At 35.9% G+C, this 22,751-nt stretch overlaps 1 protein-coding gene across 1 annotated transcript; it reads left to right on the top strand.

The window, feature by feature from the left end:
* Window positions 1-3,258: 3,258 nt before the first annotated feature.
* LOC149224543 (uncharacterized) lies at window positions 3,259-22,241 on the top strand. Its single transcript, XM_089386145.1, has 3 exons — window positions 3,259-4,291; window positions 4,410-4,536; window positions 20,852-22,241. The coding sequence occupies exons 1-3, from the start codon at window positions 3,738-3,740 to the stop codon at window positions 22,028-22,030; spliced, it is 1,860 nt and encodes a 619-aa protein (XP_089242271.1). The 5' UTR covers window positions 3,259-3,737; the 3' UTR covers window positions 22,031-22,241.
* The last annotated feature ends 510 nt before the right edge of the window (window positions 22,242-22,751 follow it).

Raw genomic sequence — 22,751 nt, forward strand, 5'->3', positions numbered from 1 at the left:
TCACAAGAAAAAATTGTTGATATCTTCACAAAGTCATTGGCATGTGAAAATTTTGTTTAGCTCAGAGACTATTTGGGAATTGTTAATGGCGACAGTTGTGATTATGGGGGAGTGTTGGAAAAACCATACTTGCCAAGTAGAATTTTTGCAGGTTGCGGATTTTGTTTGCTTCTGATTAGGAGTACAAATTATCCATTCAGGAACACACATCAAGTAATTAAGAACAAATGTGCACTTAATGAAGGGTTGGTAAAAATGTATCGTCAAACATTTATTCCGCCACTGAAATATGTACTCCTCAATATAGAAAAACAATTTTTGTACAATCGCCCATCTGTCTTAATGTTTTGTTCTGTCATGTATTAATGTGTCAAAAATGTATGTTTTGAAAAACATGTATGTAAAAAGTCTTTAGTTTTACTCGAGGGCGTAAGTTGTCAAAAATGTATGTTTTGAAAAACATGTATGTAAAAAATCTTTAGTTTTAGTCGAGGGTGTAAGTTTGAGAAGTTTTTAGAGAGAAAGTCATGGAGCAATTTGTGGTATGCAAGTTTGAAAAGTTTTCAGATAGAAAATATACAACAAGTGAGTTACTTGGCAACTCCAGATGAATATAAATCTCAATAAAAACTCTTGTTTTTCTTAGTGAAGGAGTTGTAGCCTCCATTTATCATACCACTGTATTTCCATGTATTTAGTTTGTTCTCCTCTACGTTAATTTCTTTTTGAGTTTTAGCTAAGTTTTAATTGCGATCTCCTCTGCACTAAATCTTTCAGAAAGGTAAAATTCTAAACGAATATGATGTTATCTCTACTAACCGACATCTACAATTTCTTCCAAATTTCTTGGAATTACATAAATGAATTTAGCATATTATAGTATATTTGAGATATTGTGATTATAAGAATTACGTAATTCTTATAATTACAATATCTCAAACATACTCAAATATGCTAAATTCATTTATATGAAACAACACGATTTCCGAGGACAAGTATGGGAACATCTTCCGCAGTTATTTTTAGGTGTCGTTTAGGGGGCAGGCCGTGGAATTTCCTTGGAGGTTAAAAGTATTTGCAATCACGATATCTTGGTTGGATTTAATATTATAAAAAATTTATGGAGCACTTAAAATTTTGAAATTTGACACTTGTAATTTGGATTAACAAAAATTCGTGGCCAAATTTTGAAATTTGACAGTTGTAATTTGGATTAACAAAAATCCCTGCCATATTTTATCAAATAGGGGAAAAAACAATTACTGAAATTACCATGATTTTCGGGGAAAAAATAAATCTTGTTAGACTATGGTGTTTATGGTTTGAGAGGTCTAAACAAAGGAGTTGTCTCTCATGACTTTTTGGATTTTGAGTGTGGCCAAAAAAAATTGTGGTAAAATCTCCATTTGTGTTATTTAAACTGATTTTTTCACTGTATATATGAATTAATCACCATAAAAAACCTTTAGGCATTTTGATTCTACAGGGGTTACGCATCAAGCTTGTGATTTCAATAAATTCCTGTAAGATTTTTGAAAAATTAAACCGGACAAAATCCACCAGAAAAACTTCCAAAAAAATCTCACTAAAAACAACTCAAACATCTCCCCAAGTTAAAAAGATCAACTGACAAATTTCTACTGAATAGATAAAAGCAGAATTTCCATCCGCCATTGCCGATACGCGAACAGTGGCCATGATTGTTCAGACATCACTTAATTTTTTTCCTCCCACATTCCTGTTGTTGTAGGTGCTGGCAGCTTTGGGAAAATCTGACTGCACGTATTCGCTATAGTCCACCCCTTCAACTCCGGTGCTTGGAATTAAAACGTCAAGCAACAATAAGCAACAATAAGAGTAATACAAGTGCATACATCCGACTAAAGATTCAAAAAATTCGTTCTCTCACAAAATTATAACAGAAACCCTTACTTCCCAACGTGAACGCTGCAGTGGCGCGTGGTAATAAGGGAAGGAACTATTTATTATTATGCCCAAGCCTAATTCGTGATTGACCTCCATTGATGCAGATATATACCGAAAATAAAACCAACAAGATACAAAGGTCTTTTGCGTGTGTTAATTTTACTTATTTTTGATGTTTTTCCTCGAGAATGTGATGGCTGATTCATAACTGCTCACTTTTTTGTATGCCGTCCAAAAGTCTTGAGTCAATTTATCATAATGCCGAGTCAATTAATCATTATGCCGTTGTATTGCTGCACAATAATTTGGCGGGCTTGGTGATAAATGAATGCTAGATATGACAATAATCAGGTATAGGAAGTAATGCTACACATCAAATTTTTTGAAGCCATAAGGGCATTTTAGAAGTTAGAAGGTATGATGATTACATTGTATCGAAAGAAGCTTGTTGCTAGGAATTGTCCTTCGAGGTAAAGTTTGAATTCAATGAATTAGTTAGCTATGACGATTCCAGAGGTTGGACTGGAATGATTCCCTTGACTTCCAAGTAGGCTGGCTGCCAACAGTATATATATCGGGAATATTATAAGTCTGGTAATGGAGGAGAAGGAAAACGAAATGGCTTTTAGTGTTAGATGATCTTCCTTTCTCACAGCTGGCACCGGCACCATAATGCATTTGACTTTATGCTGTCATGAGGGGCGACCGTTACATTGAAGATTCAAGGAAAATGAATACCCTATTTTTAGCATGCAGTGGAATTTGTAACGCCAGCAGTCACGCACAGGCAATGAAAGATGAGTGAAGGGCAGCGGCGCCGATGAGTGAGGAGACGTAGCAACGCTAAAACTTTCTCCCTCTCATTTATATCTGTGACGCCCCCGCATGGGCTTGGGCATAACGGATCTATTTCTACCCTATCCGTCTCTCCCACACCGCCCACGCTCTCCATTGTCGGGTATTTCCCATTCTAATGTTATTAATTAAGTTATTAGAAAGTTATTGCAACGTTTGTGGCGCTTCTGTTCACCTGCAAACGCGTGCAAAGAAAATAAAAACATGAGAAATTTGTGTAAATCTGGAGTCGTATTGACCCTGAAAAATGCGAGGAGCTTTTCGATGGTCAGATGAAGGACTGACTACCTGCAGAAGAACCGGAGTAAGCCCTAATTTGGGGCATACTATAATTGTTATATGCTAAGGCACCGGCTCACACATGCTCTAACTTTGTCATTTTTCTGCTGCCCATCTGCTTCAAAAAGCCCATATATCCCGGGGAAAAGTCCAAAGTTGCACTGATTTCAGGGCATGCTGTCACGAGTATCATAATCGCATCCTTCCTTTCTTCGTTTGTTTCTTTCTCGTTTCGAGCTTCTGCGCCTCTTCCTCAGAGGTGCACTTTGACTCACTGAGGTATGGAGATGATTATGAGATTTAGGGTGGAATTATAGGCTGATGAGAATTAGGGTTAGAATTATAGGCTGATGAGAATTAGGGTTAGATTCACAGGCTTTTTTCTGTGTATGACAGAAGTCTAACTGCATCTCGGTGCTCATTTGGGCTGGAATTATAATGGTCTGATATAGATTTTGACGTGTTGTGTGCATCAAGATTTGGTGAAAACAATTTCGAGGCAGGTCTGGTTGATCTGAATGATGGTCAGTGATCCCAAGGCATCATGTTCCAAGTATGTAAAAGTACCTCCGAATCAGAAGAATCTCGGAGCGGACCAGTGGCAGCAGCAACAGTAAGAATTATTGTCATGATGGTCTTAGAAAATAGAAGCCAATTATATTAGGTTACATCACAATATGATCCCCGGGATTAGTGATTGTCGCCCATATCTTAGCTGTAAAGGATGGGGACCGGATTGCGATGGTGTTCTTGGAGGATTAGGGCATGGTGGAGATTGCTACAGTGCTGATTGTCTTAGGTCACAGGATGAGAAGGGTTCATATTTTGTAGAGGAGAGAAAGCTAGCAGTTCCAGCAACGGCTAGTGGTTTCATGGCAGAGCAGTGCTGCGGGCACCTAGACAACGAAGTATTAAATGGTTTTATGAGACTGAATGCAGACTTTAGGCCGCAGAAGTTGCTCCACTGTTACAGCAGTAGTAAATATAGCAGCAATAGCCATGGAGATCCGAGAAATCAAATGTTATCATCTCTATTGCATGGTTTGGGTGCTATTCCTGATTTGAGTAATATTGCAGGCAGCTGCTTGGATGAAGAGTCTTGCATTACCGGGAATCAGCCCTCGGGTAAAACTGTTCTAACATGCCGGAATAGTTCATCAACAAAGCGTTCTGGAAAATCCCACAAGAAAACTATTGTCGTCAAGGGCCAATGGACACCAGAGGAAGACAGGTAAATCTTAAAAAAGGCAAAAGAATAATTGGTTGCTCAACAGATGATTGTAAGGCAGGAGGAGTTCAGATATAATTGTCTAATTGATTCTTTTCAAAAAATTGTTTGCCTGTTACAGCCTGCTTATGAAGCTTGTGGAAAAGCACGGTGTGCAGAAGTGGTCTCAGATTTCTCAGCAGCTGGTTGGTCGTGTTGGCAAACAGTGCCGTGAACGATGGCATAATCACCTCCGGCCTAATATCAAGGTTGTACCATACTTTTGCTGTATATATCTTCGTTTTTGGTGAATATGGAAATGGGAGAACTAATCTAGTGATTGTATACAAATTAATTTAGTGATTAAACAAACAGATTGCATCGCTATCCATACCACTTAATACAAAATTCATTACATTTATATAGAGAAAGCTTAACATAAGGATAGATCCATACTGCTTTTTCTATAAACTTCATTCCATGTAGATCGTTTCCCCGGTAATTCCTCGATTCTATTTTCTATTCACTGAATGATTTTCCAAAGGTGGATTTTGAATTCGCAGCCTCATTACGAGCCTTACCACTGCAAATAATCAGCAGGTTTCCTTTTATACAGTTTTTGTTGAAAGTTGTGTCGCTAAGTAATGTCGTGTATCGCACCGGGCGATGGCTTTTTAAGCTTTCTGATCATTCGTCCTCTGCAAATTCGAACTTTTCCATAACACTTATGTGTGTTGCCCTCACGCTTGCACTTGAATTTCTCAGGTTTTATCCCTTAGTTGATTGAAAATATCTAATTCCATAAATGGCAACTGCTCTGAAAATATAGCCACAGAGATCGATGGTCACTCGAACCCCGATCCACCCCAAGGTCCCCAAGTACAATCTTTGAAGTTCTTTGTAGTATAATGATGCTATTTCTAATAATAATACCTCACATATAGGATTAATTTAGTTTTCCTGAAGTTATAATTAAAAACAATATATATTGTTGATTTTTGTATATATTGTATCAATGCTATATTGTATATATTGTATTTAATTTCTGTATCAATGCTACCACCTTGCTGGATTCACCGTTTGACATTCATAGAATTCCATTAGTCTCTTGTCACTTTTATAAAGGTTACCTTGCCCTTTTAAATGGATAGCCATCTTTCACATTACTGAAAACATATAAACGTTTGTCTGCCTTTTTATAATAGCATTCTTGTAATGACATTATGGATGTCAATCTGTCAAAACAGTAGAATCTAATATTTTAATTTAAAAGAAACAGACCAAGAACTCGGTAAATCGCAGCTACAGCTGTTGAATTACACACATAAAAAAGCCGAGAGTCGATTATCTGCCTCGGTTAAGTATCTGTATTTATACAAAAATTCTGCTCGGTTACAACAATTAAAATATTACAGTGTGACGCTGTGTTTCCCTTTCATTTCTGCGGGCGCTGGTGAATGTTATATCAGACCTCATTGCAGTTAAATACATAATGTTGGAAAGGGAGAGGAGACAAAACTCAAATTCACACACAAATCACACGAGTTGTGGCTCTTCTATTGATCACACAAAACTTGATCCTTACAATGAACCCCGTGAAGGGTATTTAACTTTTTCCAACTACCAACTTCCCTAAAATATCTTGACATGCAACCACAAATTAAAAATCTTCTATCAGTTAACTCGACTTGACTCAACACTCCAACACTCAACCCTCAACACTCAGTTAACTGACTCTCTAACTTTAGCCAACTCCTCATGCGGGTGTAATTAGCTTATTTTAACACTCCCCCCTTAATTACGACCGCTATACTAAAACATGACTTATGACAACTCAAACATGCCTGCTGGTATATGTCTCAGTTAGGCTTACAACACCCAAGTTTCTTCTATGAAACTGAAACACATGTTTTGCTAATAACTTAGTAAATATATTAGCTAATTGATCACTAGATTTACAAGGCTTCAAGTGAACTTCTCTATTTCTCACAAGTTCTCTAATAAAGTGATATCTAGTATCAATATGCTTGCTCTTCTCATGAAACACATTATTCTTGGAAAATGCAATCGTTGAGCTGTTGTCGCAATATGTTGTTGTTGATCCTTGTTGTTTTCTCTTGATTCCATCAAATACTCTTCTTAACCATACTGCTTGACATGTTGCTAATGTTGTTGCTACATATTCTTCTTCTGCTAACGAAAGTGTCACAATGGGTTGATTTTTAGATGCCCATAAAATCACACCTAAACCAAGATGGGACACATAACCAGAAGTATTCTTCCTATCATCCAAACTGCCTGAAAAATCATTATCTATGTATCCAATCAAATCCTTATTTTTTGTGCTTGCATACATTATGCCACAATCTCTAGTTCCTGCTATGTATCTCAAAATTCTTTTTCCTACACTCCAATGTGTGTCTTTTGGAGTCTCCATAAATTTGGAAATCAAACTCACTCCTTGCATAATATCTGGTCTTGTAGCTATGAGATACATGAGGCTTCCAACCAATCTTTTGAATAGAGTTGGATTGACATCTGATCCTTCATCATCCTTGCTTAACTTTGTACTTGTTGCAACTGGTGTAGGGACAGGTTTGCAATTTTCCATCTTGAATCTTTTCAACAAATTTTTGGCATATTTGTTTTGACAAATAAAAATTCCTTTTTCAGATTGCTCAACTTCTATGCCAAGAAAATATTTCATGAGACCAAGATCTATCATCTCAAATTCTTTCATCATGGCTGCTTTAAATTCATCTAACTCAAAATCACCTGTAAAAATCATGTCATCAACATATAAGAAAACAATCAAAATCTGTCCATGCTCATTTACCTTTGTGTACAAGGTAGGTTCAATGTTATTTCTGCAAAATCCATTCTTGATGATGTAGCTATCAATTCTACCTTACCAAGCTCTAGGCACTTGCTTCAGTCCATAGAGCGCTTTCTTCAACCTGTAAACTTTCTCTTCGTTACCTTCAACTTCATAACTTGGAGGCTGTTGCACATAAATTTCTTCTTCTAGAATTCCATTCAAGAAGGTTGATTTCACATCCATCTGATATACTTTCCACTTGTTCTGAGCTGTTGTGGCTAGAACTTCTTTTACAATATCCATTCTGACTACTGGAGCAAACATTTCTCCAAAATTTGTTCTCGGTTACTGTGAGAATCCTTTTGCTACAAGTCTAGCTTTAAATCTGTCAATTTCATATTTCTCACTCAACTTTGTCTTGTACACCCACTTTACACCAATGAGATTTTTGTCCTTTGGAAAATCAACCAAATCCCATCTATCATTCTTTTCAATAGTTTCAATTTCTTCATCCATGGCTTGCACCCAGTTTTCATCTATGATTGCTTCTTCAAACAAAGAAGGTTGGAATGAAAACAATGCAAAATTTGAACTAACATCCAAATCATCATAAGTATCTTTCATAATTCTAATCTTTCTCTTACCATTGCTTGATTCATGACCTGATTGATTGCTCGGAAAATATCGATCTATTGATCTGCTTGAAGATCCATGCTGCTCTGAAAATATTGGAGTCCTTGTTGGTGTGTCTCTATTTGGTGTCTTCACCTATGATTCTTGTTGATCCTTTTCTGCTACATCATCGTCTTCCATTAGTGGCACTTGTGCGTCAACTGTTTTGTCTACAATTCCATTCCATGACTCTTATTCTTTTAACACAACATCTCTGATAATTATGGCCTTCTTTGTAGCGAGGTTATATAATTTGTAAGCTTTTTATTGCTCACTATAACCAATAAATATGCATTTTTCATTTTTATCATCCAATTTTCCTCTTCGCACCTTAGGCACATGTGCATAAGCTATACATCCAAATACTCTAAGGTGAGATATGCTACAAGATATACCTGACCATGCTTTTTTTTGGTACTCTGTTCATCACACTCTTTCTAGGAGATCTGTAGATTACATAAATAGCACATGCAACTGCCTCTGCCTAATAATCATTAGACAAGTTTCTTCCTTTCAACATGCTTCTTACCATGTTCATGATTGTCCTATTCTTTCTCTTTGCTACACCATTCTACTGCGGTGTGTACCTGGTTGTAAATTGTCTTCTGATTCCATGTTGTTTGCAGTAATCATGGAATGTCTTTGAATCATATTCTCCACCATGATTTGGCCTCAATACCTTGATCTGTCAATCACTTTGGTTCTCTGATAAGACTTTTAATTCTTTAAACCTTGCAAAATTTTTAGACTTCTGCTTCAAGAAGTAAACCCAAGTCTCTTTGCTATAGTCATCAATGAAAGTGAGGAAGTAACTACTTCCACCAATCAATTGTGTCCTTATGGGTCCACAAAATTCTGTGTGCACTAGGTCAAGAGGTCACTTTGCTCGGTATGTAACTCCCTTTGGAAAAATTTCATGGTGTTGCTTTCCGAAGATGCAACACTCACAAGTACTAGCAGGTTCTTTGATGAGAATTTATCCTCTGACCATCTGTTTCTGCTGCAACAATCTTAAACCAGAAAAGTGCAAGTGTCCAAACCGAAAGTACCATAACCAATAATCATTAGAACATGGAATTGTAAAAGAATTGACTTGATCATTATAATTCTTAATTAGATGAAAGAGTCTGTTCCTTGTCATCTGCACCTTTGATATCAGCTGCTTTCTTGGGGGCATGTCATATATAACAAATTCTTGACCTTGAAAGATAACTTTGTATCCTTAATGTGTCAATTGACCAATACTTATCAAATTATGTTTGATACTAGGAACATAATATACCTCTGAGATTATCTTCGACTCCCCCTGTTTGGTTAGAATGTGACTACTCCTTTTCCATCTACATCCACAATCTTGTCAGTCCCCAAATTTACTTATGTTCTCATCGATTGATCCAAATTTGCAACCAAATTCTTGTTTCCTGTTATGTGGTTACTGCAACCACTATCCAATAGCCACACACTATCAAAAGGTTCATGCATGGTATGGCAAGCTAGGAACATGGAGTTAGTACTCTTTGTAGTGATATTAGCTCTCTAGTTCCCTTTATCAACTATCTTCTCCTTGGAAGCACAAGCATAGTGACCAAATTTATTGCAATAATAACATCTCACCTTTGATTTGTCAACTCTTTGATTATTATTGAAGATTCTATAGTTGCTTCCACTTTCATGTTCATGCTCTTCTTGTCCATCTCTCTGACCACCATATCTTTTGCCTCGTCCTTTGCTTCTCGATCTACTTCTTCCTTGACCTTTGTCTCTTGAAATAGAAACTTGACTTTTAAAAGTTGTTTCTAAAGAGGAATCCTTATTTTTTTCTATCCTTGCCTAATGCGATAGAAGTGATCCCATCAACTCATCAACTATTAATGATGTCAAATCCTTGGCTTCTTCTATGGCCACTACCACAACATCAAATTTGGTAGACAAAGATCTGAGGACCTTCTCAACCATTGTTTGATCTTTAATTTCCTCGCCATAAATTTTTAACTAATTTACGACAGTTATGACCCTATTCATGAAAGAATTGATGTCCTTTGTCTCCTTCATCTATAGACTTTAAAAATCTCTCCTAGTATTCTGAAACTTAACAATATTGACTTTAGCCACATCTCTATAATTTTTCGTCCAAATATCCCATGCTTCCTTTGTTAAAGACGTGATCATAATCTTTTGGAACACTGCTTGTTCCACTCCTTATTGGATAAGCTGCAACACTTGTGCATTCTTCTTCTTATCTTTCTTCCATTGTTCCCTATCTGCATTAGTGGGAGCTCGTTATTCATCCTTAGGTTCTGAATACCCAAATTGGACATAATCCCAAACATCATGTGCTTGCAACGTGGTCTCCGTCTTAGTGACCCACACATCATAATCTTTCCCTGTAAACAGTGGGAACTAGTACTGGAAATTTGAGAAAGCCATCTTTCTCCAAAAATTTATCTTCAAATAACCTTTTAACAAACCCTTTTTTTAATTAATTTTTATAAATAAAAAAACTTTATAAAAGTTTCTTTATATAAAAAAAAATCCTTTTAAAATACTCCTCCTTTCAAAAAAAGAAAACCCTTGTTTAGATTCTCTTCCGGATCCATCGCATAAGGATTCTTTTCCATTGACGTTTCGAACCAGCAACGATGGTTCATCTTCAGGATGTGAAGATGAACCATCGTTGCTGGTTCGAAACGTCGATGGAAAAGAATCCTTATGTGATGGATCCGGAAGAGAATCTAAACAATGATGTAACTCATAGAAACCTCAAAGACAAAAGAAAACCCTTTCAAAACAATATTAAAAAACATTTGAAAAAAAAATTGTAACATTCTATATAAAATCTCTTTATATGGCCATGAAAATACTCCACTTAACAAAACATATGTCACTCCTCGTAACATATAACAAATACCTTCGAATGTTTTAAAATACCTCTCAGCAAATATATGCCAAGTGAACTTTGACTTCACAATTTTTTAAAGAATACGCTAATTTCTCTATTAACACGCTTCTAGTCATGATGGCATGTGAGTAACTCCTTGCATGATCGGGAGCATAGAGTTAATGCTTTAACGCTAATTTCTCTATTAACACGCTTCTAGTCATGATGGCATGCGACTAACTCCCTGCACGATTGGGAGCATAGAGTTAATGCTTTAACGCCTTAAAACTTCACGGAACCTATGTGCTTTGAAATCGCGTTAAGTTCACCCCTTGTGATGCGGTGTTCACTGACAGTGGTGTGCGTTATAACACCCTGTGTGTAACTTACAATGTGGGTTATAGCACTAACCACGAGAAAAATTATATTTCTTCTCTCACATTGATTGTTGCTAATCTGTTCTCCCTAAACCTTTGTAACCTTGTTCTTATACCACTTTGTTGGAAAGAAAGAGGAGACAAAACACCAATTCACACACAAATCACAAGAGTTTTGGCTCTTCTATTGATCACACAAAACTTAATACTTACAATGAACCTGGCTAAGGGTATTTAACCATTTCCAACTAGTGACTTGCATAAAATATCTCAACATGCAACCACACACTAAAAGTCGTCTATCACTTAACTCGACTTGACTCAACACTCTAACACTTAACCGTCAACACTCAGTTAACTAACTCTCTAACTTTAGCCAACTCCTCATGCAGGAGTAATTAGCTTATTTTAGAACATAAGACTTCCAACCAAATGTTTAAACAAGGTTGGATCAATATTTGAACCTTGATCATCCTTACTGCAATTTGTACCAATTGCAATTGGGGTTACAACTAGCTTACAGTTTTCCATCTTGAACATTTTCAATATATCTTTTGCATACTTAGATTGACAAATAAAAATACCATCTTCAAATTGAGCTACTTCAATACCAAGAAAATATTTCATTAGGCCTAAATTTTGTTTTCATGCTTATCTTAAAATCATCTATTGAGGGATCTTCAGTGAAAATAAAATCATCAACATACAAGCACACAATCAGAATTTTACCTTATTCGTTTACTTTTGTATACAAAGTTGTCTCACTTGGACTCCTAATGAATGCATTGTTATTCAGATATTCATCAATCATACTATACCATACTCGGGGTGCTTGTTTCAATCCATATAATGCTTTCTTTAATTTGTAAACTTTATCTTCTTGACCATCAATATCATATCCACAAGGTTGTTTCACATACACCTCTTCTTCTAGAAAACCATTTAAAATGTAGACTTAACATCCATCTGCTATATTTTTCATGTATTTTGGGCAGCAATAGCTAATACCATTATTATTGTGTCAAGTCTAGCTACATGTGCAAAAGTTTCATTATAATCAATACCATGTTGTTGACTAAACCCTAATCTACAAGTCTTGCTTTATGCTTTTCAATTTCACCTTCAGCATTTACTTTAGTTTTGTAAATTCATTTAACACCTATAATATTTTTACCTTCAGGAAAATCTACAAGTTCCCAAGTATTATTTATTTCTATAACATCAATTTCTTCATCCATGGCTTTTATCCAAACTTTTTCTTTCACAACTTCATCAAAATTTACTGGATCATATGCAAGTAATGCAAAATTTGAAACTTGATCTATTTCATCATTCTTCTCATATAATTCCTTTAAACTTCTAGTCTTTTGACCTTTAATTCTATTCTTTAATGTAGTTATTGTAGGATTAGATTCATTACTTACCTCTGATCCTGTTGTTTATTGTCCACCATAACCTGATGGTTCACCATGTTCTTGATTTCTCAGTGTTCTGAATTGTAATGGACTGACTCTTGGTGATTAGCTTATTGAAGTGCTTGCAGCATCTTCTTGCTCATCTTCATTATCATCTCCATGAGATAATACAATTGTTCCTACAACAAATTTATCTATGCTTCCATCCCAAGCTTCTTCTTCCTTGAACTCAACATCCCCACTGATAATATATTTATGGTGATGGGATTATAAAGTTTATAATAATGCTTTAGACTCCTCACTATATCTAATAAAGATACATTTCTCACTTCTATCATATAAATTATTTCTCAATTCTTTAGGAACATGTGCATAAGAAACACAACCAAAAATTCTTAAATGAGATATATGACAACTCTTACCACTCTAGGCTTCTTTGGGAACTCGATCCTTCACACTCTTAGTCGGAATTCTATTAAGAATATAAACAACACAAGCTATTGCTTCTCCCCAATATTCATTTGGTAGATGCTTTTCCTTCAACATACTTTGAGCCATATTCATAATAGTTTGATTTTTCCTTTCAGCTATTCCATTTTGTTGTGGAGTATAACATGCAGTAAACTGCCTCTTGATTCCATGCAATTGACAAAACTCAATGAAATATGTTAGCATATATTCACCACCTCTATCTGATCTCAAAATTTTAATATGCTTTCCACTTTCCTTTTCAACCATAGCTTTAAATCTTTTAAATACATAAAATGCTTCAAATTTCTATTTCAAAAGATAAACCCATGTTTTTCGACTGTAGTCATCAATAAAATTTAAAAAGTAAACATTACCAGCCAAAGAAGGTGTTTGCATTGGTCCACATAAATTTGTGTGAACAATCTCCAATGGATCTTTCGCCTTATACAAAACTTCAGATGCATTTTTTTTTATGATGCTTTGCAAGTATACAACTTTCACATGAGCTTGTTGGCTCTTGAATATGGGTAACCCTTTCACCATTTGTTTCTTCTACAGAAAATCTAGACCACCAAAATATAAATGACCATATCTTAAATTCCATAACCATGATTCGTCGAAATTCTTAGTTTTATAAGCATTCAAGGAGGGAGACAATTCATTTCTCATTATAAGTGGAAACATCCTATTCTTTGTCATTTCTACTCTTGCTATTAGTTGTTTGATTGGATATTTGTCAATGATAGTACACACATTATTCTTGAATAACACTCTATACCTTTTCTCTATCAATTTTCCAATGCTCAACAAATTGCATTTTAAGCTAGGTACATAATACACATCATCAATTGTTCTTCTATCACCATCTCTAGTATAAACAACAATCACTCTTTTACCTTTAATGCATACCTTAATATCATTACCCAACTTGACTTCAGACTAAATACTGGTGTCTAGATTGGAAAACAAATCTTTGTTTCCAGTCATGTGATTGTTACAGCCGCTATCTAAAAACCAAATATCATTCGAACATTCTTGAGTCATGTTACAAGTCATAAACACTGGCTTTTGATTATCTTCAAATTCTTCTGAGATGTGTGCATATTGCTTACCAACATCTGTCTGCCTCTTCAAACACTTAGTAGAAAAATGGCCATATCTTTTGCAATAATAACATTGAACTTTAGACATATCATACCTTTGATTTCCTTGATGCTAGGTTCTATTGTAACTCCCCCTTAAATTAGAAGGACGTTGCTGAGATTTTTCTTCATGATCATAATTATCTCACAGATGTCTTTGATCAACTACTATGTCGCCTCTTCCTCTATTACTCGATCTTTCTCTACCTCTTCCTCTATTAAATTGAAGTTGAGTTTTGAAGGCATTCTCCAATGTGCTATCATCATATCTTGACATCCTGGATTCATGTGCAATAACCGAACCAGTTAACTCTTCAATTTGCATTTGACTTGATTCCTTGAACTCTTTTATGGATACAACAATCGCTTCAAATTTCTTTGGAAAAATTCGAAGTACTTTCTCGATCACTCTCTTGTTTGAGAGGTCTTCTCCATACTGTCTCAATTAATTAAAAACACTCATGACTTGAGTCATAAAATCATCCACAGTTACAATGTCTTTCATTTTCAGATTGTAGAAATCTCTTCTCGAATTCTGCAACTTGGAATTCTTTACTTTTGATACACCCTGATAACAAAATTTGAGAGTGTCCCACACTTTGAGAGTGTCCCACACCTTCTTCGAAGATTCTACATTTGAGACTTTTGAAAGTATCACGTCATCTAAGCCTTGTTAAATAAGGCCAAGAGATTTATTTTCCTTCTTTTTGTTCTCTCTCAACAACGTTCGTTCAACATTTGTAAGAACCATCTATGTTGCCTCATTAGCAGGCTCTAGATACCCATCAATAACAAATCCCCAAATATCATGAGAATGCAACAATGTTCTCATTCAAATAAACCAGGAATCATAGTTTTTCTCAGTTAAAATAGGAATTGACTGAGTACTGGTATTTGAAGCCATCTTTTACAAATAACTAAAATCTTCGAAACAAATACTTTTCCACTTTATTACTGTATTTTCCTTCAAAGTAAATTATTCGAAATGATGGAGAAACAAATGGTTTTAATACTAAGCCATATACTCTTCAAAATGGTTTTTGAATAAATTTCAGAACAGTACCAAAGGAAATAAAGAAATTTTGTTTCTTTTCTGCATACAATTGACTCCTAAATTCCAAAAAAAAATAAAATTGCAGCAATATTTTTTAACACCAAATTACATAACCATCCTTTAAATGGAAATGTTAAAACATACCAATAGCATACAATACTAAAGTACATAAATGGTTTCAGTGCATTAATTTGGAGCATTAAAGAGCTCCAACTTCACAACTTTCCTATTCCAATCAAATACAGTTTCAGTGCAGTGATTTGTGGCATTAAATAACTCCAACTTCACGGATTTCACACTCCAATACAAATACGATTTCAATGCAGCATTAAACAACTCCAACTTCACGACTTTCACACTCCAATACAAATCTGATGATGGGAAGTCGATGAGCCACATACATAGCCTTGACTTAGTCTTAATTGTCAACCCACTATAGCTCCATGCCACTCTGCAACAATTCCTTAACAACATCAACTATTTCGGTCACAAGTGCTCTGCACAACAATTCTGTTCAACCTTACACAACAATGGATACTTGAATTCTCTCAACCTCACTGTCAGTTTCTAGGAAACTACAAACTGGCTCTGATATGAGATAAAAGAAACAAAATAGACCAAGAACTCAGTAAAACGCAACTACAACTGCTAAATTACAAAACAAGAAAGACAAGCGTGGATGATATGCCATGGCTAAGCATCTGTATTATAAAAAAACTCTTGTCGGTTACAACAATTAAAATATTACTTTGTGAGGCAGCATTGCCCTTTCATTTCAGTAGCCAGTGGTGACTATTAGGTAAGGTGGTGCAAGAATCAAAGTCGTCACCTTTGGAGACAGGATGAGGTGTGGTCGTAGGTGATGGAAATAATTATCTCCATCATAATTTACCAATTATTTTAATATATTGATATTTAATATTAGTATATTTCAAAATATTAGTTTAAATACTCAATTTAATAAATTATATAAATTACGTACAATTTTATGTTAAAGTGAATGTTTACGTTATATTTTATATATTTAATTATACTACTCAGAATTTACATAGAATACATCCATTTAGAGTCACGGACTGACCTTGTCTGGATTGAGCATATTCAAAAAACAAAAAAGCATGTTTAACTTGGAGCTTGCATTGTGAAAACATCCATAGATGGGAAACCAAATGGTCTCCTTGCGTGTTATGAAACCAGTTTATAACAACAACAAAAAACAAAACTATCATGAAAAAAATAATACAGCCTGAAAGGGCTTATCATTAATCCTGACAATGTTCTTAGTCATGTTGAAAATTAACTAAAAGGATCATAGTGACCTTGTTTCAGCCATTATGGTCTCTCCCACTCAATTAACATCCCTCCAAATTTGATGTTTGCATGTTGTTGAGGTTCCTCTCCCTTTTGCTTGTCTTTTGTTGCTTCCCTACTACTAGTGGCCCACTCCTCATCATTGCCTGATGGACCTCAGATTTTAGAGGCCTTCTCCCCCTGTCAGGTAGACCTTGGCTTTTAGGGATTGTATGGTTTTTCCCTTTGAGAGATAGAATCTGGAGGAATTGAAGAAGAAGAGTCTAAACTTTCCAAGGAATCGGAGGGTGCAAGAGGTGAGGGTGATGGAGGGAACCAGATTCCCAAATCACCAAGCAGAATGTGCAATGCAGACCTAGACAAGTTAAGATGGAAGTCTAAGTGAGTGATTCAGCTCTCCACCACATGCAAAACTTCTTCCAGGTCCCTCAATTGCTATCAAATTAGGTTTCTCAACACCAATTTCCCATCCCTTGTATTTCCTATCTAATGTGATTCCATTTCAACAATCATTCTTCAAATGTGCTGCAACAATTCCTCATCGAAACATTTCTCTCCTATACCATGCCATGGAGGAGGTTGAATACCTCTTCCTCTCCCACTTCTCCTAGGATGACCACACTCTCGGACCATGTCTTCCACACATGAATTTTCCTTTCTATCACCACAAGCCTCCTCTCTTCTCTTGGCAATGCAATTGACAATTTGGGCAATCATTGATGGATTAAGACTTGATTCCACTTCCTAATTCAATATTAAATTCAAATTCCCTATCATCCAACCATCCCATCCCATGCAATGCTTGGGGTGTGCGATAATGACAGGAGGGATGTGCCATCGTCCCCTGCCATAAATTCTCTAGACTAATTATCATGGAGGCCATCATTACCTCGATTCATCACATGTCCACCCGAAATCAAGGTATAGATTTTCTAATTTTATTAATTTATAAGCAAATGAAATATGTTAGGGATTTTGAATAAATTAACATTGAAATCCAAGTTTGTATGATTAATATTTCATAATTAGCATGACATTTAAAGAATATTTGTAATTTTTTCAAATGACTAGTTTTATTTCCCCGATGGGGATAACGAACATCGAAGCCTGCTAGATGCACATGCAATGAATATGTACATTCAGTGGATGGGAAGGAGGATAGATACCCTATCCTCCCATTACATATGGTGTACGATGAGTTTAGCGATGTTGCATGCGAAGTCTCATTAATTATCTTCGGGATTGTGTGTTGGAGATGTAAGTCGGTTTATGGCGCCATCAAGGTTCAGGAATGCTACATTGTTGTGGTAGTATTGTGGTTGGCAACTTGTGGTATGAGCATTGTTACTCTGTCTGATTTCTCTAGCCCTCGGTTCATGTGGGAGTGGTGGATATTTCGCTATCATCACCTCCTCCATCATGAATGGTTCACAAATGTGTTAATTTCTTCTCCCTTAGCCTGGTTTCTTGTTTCTGTCAGTGGCTTAAGAGAGTTCTGAATTGCAATTTGGTCGACCTTGGTGCCTACTCTTGCACTGTTTGTTGGCTTTCTACCTAAGTGTTATCTACATTTGGGAGGGTGTCTGAGTCCCCTATTTATCAGATATCTTTTGGGTCTTCCTCTCTTCGTGGTTTTTCCCTAGATTCCTGAAACCCTCCATTGGGTGAGCAACAATTGGGCTCGGTGGTGGAAGGGCGATCTAGAGGCAATTGTTGTTGTTTGTAATTAACTTGGGTTCGTATCTTGTGTATTTTTTCTCTAGTGCCAAGTCTTTCTGTCTTCATCCTTGTTCCCACCTTCTTCCCCTTGTAAAGGAGAAGAAAAGGTCTAAGTCTAGTTGGTGCATTTTTTATCTATGGATTTTCTTGCAACTCTCCGGGTTGGAGAGTGGTGGTTGTCAGTTTTGAGGAGTAAGCATCTGTTCGATAATTCGGGGCTGACTTTTGCCCCGGAGTGGTTCTCAGCCTGTTAGGAGGGGTTGTTGTTCATTGCTGGTCCTGTCTTAGAGGTGTATCCCTGGGCCCTCACCATCTGATCTGTGCCATACAATTCCTGCTCCCAGAGCAAGCGAAGGGGCGCTTCGACCAGCTAGGGAGGCTACAACAATGAGTTGAAGGTGGTGTTTGAGGGCCAAGTTGCTGAGCGTCCAAAGCGGTGTGGTCGAGCTATTGGGGGTGTGAGTTGTACGATGTCAAGAGCCCATGGTGGTAGAGGTCGTGCAAGAGTAGTGTGAGGTGGTCGTCTAGTTGGTGGTGGCAAGAATAGTAGAGTGGTGCATGGGGATGGAGAATGTGTGTGGGGTTGAATTCGTTGGTCAGGGCGGGCAGGTGCTACCAATAGACAGAATCGTCGTGATGTCTGACGTGACTTGCTCCAATCTGTGTTGGATTGCTTGGAAGCTTAGGACATGGCCAAAAAGGAAGAACACGAGGCTTTCATTGCTATGCTAAATAAACTGCGTTACTTTCAATGACATGTCAAAGAAAGGATTGTGGTGGTCTCGCGTGGTTAAAATTTGCTAACATAAAAGGTGGAGAAGCCTGAAATGTGGTTGACTCACTTCGAGCACCATGTGCAGTGCACCTATCGCCCCCCTCCCCCTTCCAAGGACTGCGATAGACAATCCAATGTCAATTACTTTTGACAATTGAGTATGGTCACAGGTGTTCTTCTGGTTCTGTTTGTCTTTTGGTGCTTTTGGCGTGTCAAGCTTTGGATTGTTCCTTTAGTTTTTCTACTGTTACTTTATCATATGGTGCTAGCTTTAGTCAGCCAACATGATCGATTGAAGTGAGGCTACTTACTTTGATATCTTTTTACTTTTCTTTTCATGAATGAATAGAACCTCGATTTACAAAAAAAAATGACTAATTTTATTTATACTTAAAATATTGTAAAATTTTATGAAATTATTATCCAAAATTTATTTATACTATTTAGGAAGAAAGCATGTAAAATGAATTTATAGAAACACCTTTGAATTCTATAATATTCTCCAATTTATTTAATGAAATATTTAAATTTTTGCAATACTTTATTAAAAAAAAGATATTTATATTAATTTTTATATTTATAATTGGAAAATATTATGTATACCTTCTATATGTGTCTTCTATATGTGTCTAATATTTAAATGTTATATTATGAATAGTCTATAAATAAATAACATATATTATTTAAAAATAAATATCTGTTATCATGATAATATATTAAAATCAAATATCTTTGTGATGATATTGTATTTGTATTTATGTTTTGTAAATTTTTTTAATTAAACATGTACTTTATTTATATGAAAATTTTAAAAAATTAAATACTCTTGCTTTTCCATATACGATATTGCATTTTTCATAATCTAGCATCATATATTCTACTCTCTGTTGGACAAACCATCTTCTCTTTCTCTGTTTATATTTTTCTGTTTCCAAAAAAAAAGTCCCAAACATTTCTATCGCAAGTAATCATAAACAATTTCTTCGTCACACCACTTACGCACAATATGACTCGTAGGGTTTTATTGTCGACAAGGATCACTTCTAATTTATGTTACTGATACATTAAAGCTTTTTCACAGTAACTCGAACGGGTAAACAGCAAAGATAACCGTTAGCTTTGCTGCTGCCCGTTGCCCAAATGCACACTTTGGTTAAAAATAGTCAGGAAGATTTATGTTTTTTCTTTTTCTATCTGGTTTCAATTTTTTTTTAATCTGGTTTCAAATTTTATAGGGACTTTTGTTTTGGCAGGCTGTGATAAGGTTTAAGGAATATAATTTTTATTTTAGTGGAGTTTGGATTTTTTTAAATTATAAATTATTATGGGTATTTGAATATATTTTTATATTGATAATTGTCTAATTTATTGAGTGGAGAGGTTTACTGCAGTGTAGTATGAGTGTAAGGATAGTTTAGTATGAGTGTAAGGATATGGTTTGAGAAATTTTGTTTATATAGGTCAAAATAAAAAATCTAAAAATTAAAAAAAATAACTATACAAAACATTTAAATAAATAATATGGACTTATAAAAAAATTCACACTTAAAAAATTGAATTCCTCTTGAGTCATAAATTTGTATTTAAATTGAATTCCTGTTGAATCATAAATTCATATTTAAAATAAATTAATTTAAGATAAATCTATATTAATCATAATTAAAAAACACAAACAAACTAGTCATAATTAAAAAAAAAAAACACACAGACAAACCTATTCACAAACATAAACATAGCTTAAGGTTATAAATCAGGTAAGCTCATAGTTTAAGGTTATAAATCAGGTAGGCTGGTACATTTGCTTAGGAATAGGCATGAATATGGCTTATGTCATGAATTAGATAGGCTGATACATTGGTTAGGAATAGGCATGAATATGGCTTATGTCATGAATTAGACATGGCTTATGGCATTAATTAGAGAGGCTGATACATTTGTTTTTCCATTTGCAGCGGGACGTATGGAGTGCTGAGGAAGAAGAGACGCTGGTGCAAGCCCATGCAAAGCTGGGCAACAAATGGGCAGAGATCACCAAACATCTTCCTGGACGTACAGAGAATGCAATTAAAAATCACTGGAACGCTACCAAACGCAGGCAAACTGCTCGCCCGAAAGCCATGAGATCTACTACTCTTGATGCTTCCTCCTGCAATGACAATAACCATACCCAGCAGCCGAAGAGCACCATCTTACTCGACTACATCAGGAGTCTCAATCTCTTGGATGAAAACAAGGAAGGCTGCTCCAGTAACAGCAATAGTATAATGCAAAAGTCATTTGCTATTTACAAGGAAGATGCAGCAGAATCCATGGCCGCCATATCTGATGACATGTCTTCTTCTGACGTTGATAGGTTCCTACATAAGACTGCATATGGAATTGATGCTGTCCACCAACAACTTCCTGCAATCACTCAGAATCCTCCTGATCAGACTTCCAAACAATGCTTGTCTCAGAATATAATGATTAATAGATGCAATACAGATGTATCTCAATTGAACAACCCAGTTATATGGAGCTCAACTGAAGTACTTGATAATGAAACCAACAGTGTGGCATTGGCCAACCAGATGGATGAAATGACTTCTAATATTTGGGAACATGACAGGGACAAAGCAAACATTGATTTATCATTCTTCTGCTGCCCCCAAAACCCTTGTGATTACAATAATTCAAGTAATAATTTCCAGTTTGACTGCCTCTCTTCTCATCATCAATCCTTGTCCCTGAACTATACTGTGCAGGCCAAGAGAGCGCTTTATCCTGCAAACGTCGAAAATCCTTTCATGAGCACTAATTCAGCGGATCAACTCATAGAAGATGCTCTTGGTAGCCTAGACTCGGCAGCTAGGCTCAGCAATTCACCATTGCCAGGTTTTGATCATGGTGGCACCGATCATGAGAGGAAAAAACGTCGCTGTGAAGACAGATTATCACCAGTTGAAATGCAAGAAGCTTTGTATTCAGAATCAACGTATCTAGTTAATGCAGACATCACCCGCCATGGAATCGACAATAACTACAGCCTTGACAGCCTATGGTTGGGCTGTAAATGCCCAGTGCAAAATCCCTCAAACCAGCCCAACAGGGAAATGGATTTAATTGAAATGATAACAGGATCATCACACTAGCCAGGATTGATCTCAACATTTATACTAAATGCATTTGAATCTGGATATCAGTTGTAATTAACGTACTCTAGTTCTGGACTGTTATATATGATGGCAGTTCAAAAGCTTTAATGTATCTGTTGAGCCAAATATTTGCAGGCTTTATCCATATTGCGGTTATGGATATATTTTTGGTGTTGAAATTTTGAATTGATTGGATCACATTTTTGCACTTAAATGGACTAAAGTTTTAAATGGTGTATGTCTGACTGCGTAGTTTGTGGTTTAGATAAAAGATACTCTAAGTCAATTTTGCTTTTTTGTTGGCGCTTAGCCGGTTGATCTGGAAATTGTTTCTCAAAGTAAAGGATACTTGAAGGCTGGTGAAGTTCCGACCAATTTTACTTTTCTATCTTTTCACTGGGCAGTTTATCGGCAGTTCCTATTTAGTATCCTAAAGCATAGTAAATTATCCTAAAGCATAGTAAATGCCTCTGCGCAGTTTATCGGCAGTTCTTATTTTAATCCTATAGCATAGTAAATGTCTGTGGTGATGAGAGAGAAAAAAAACACGCTGCTTATTATATAGTGTTATATCTGCTCCATGTCCCCATGTCAGAGTCATTTACTATACTATAGGATACGAAATAGGAACCACCCAGTTTATCTCTCTGTTTGACTGTAATTCATGTAAAGTAGCTCGGCAACCATGGGTATTAATTTGTTTACCATGCTAATAAAT

This window comes from Pinus tabuliformis, chromosome Q (genome assembly GCF_031772625.1).
Source record: "Pinus tabuliformis cultivar Carrire ecotype Pingquan chromosome Q, CPIR1, whole genome shotgun sequence".
NCBI lineage: Eukaryota > Viridiplantae > Streptophyta > Pinopsida > Pinales > Pinaceae > Pinus > Pinus tabuliformis.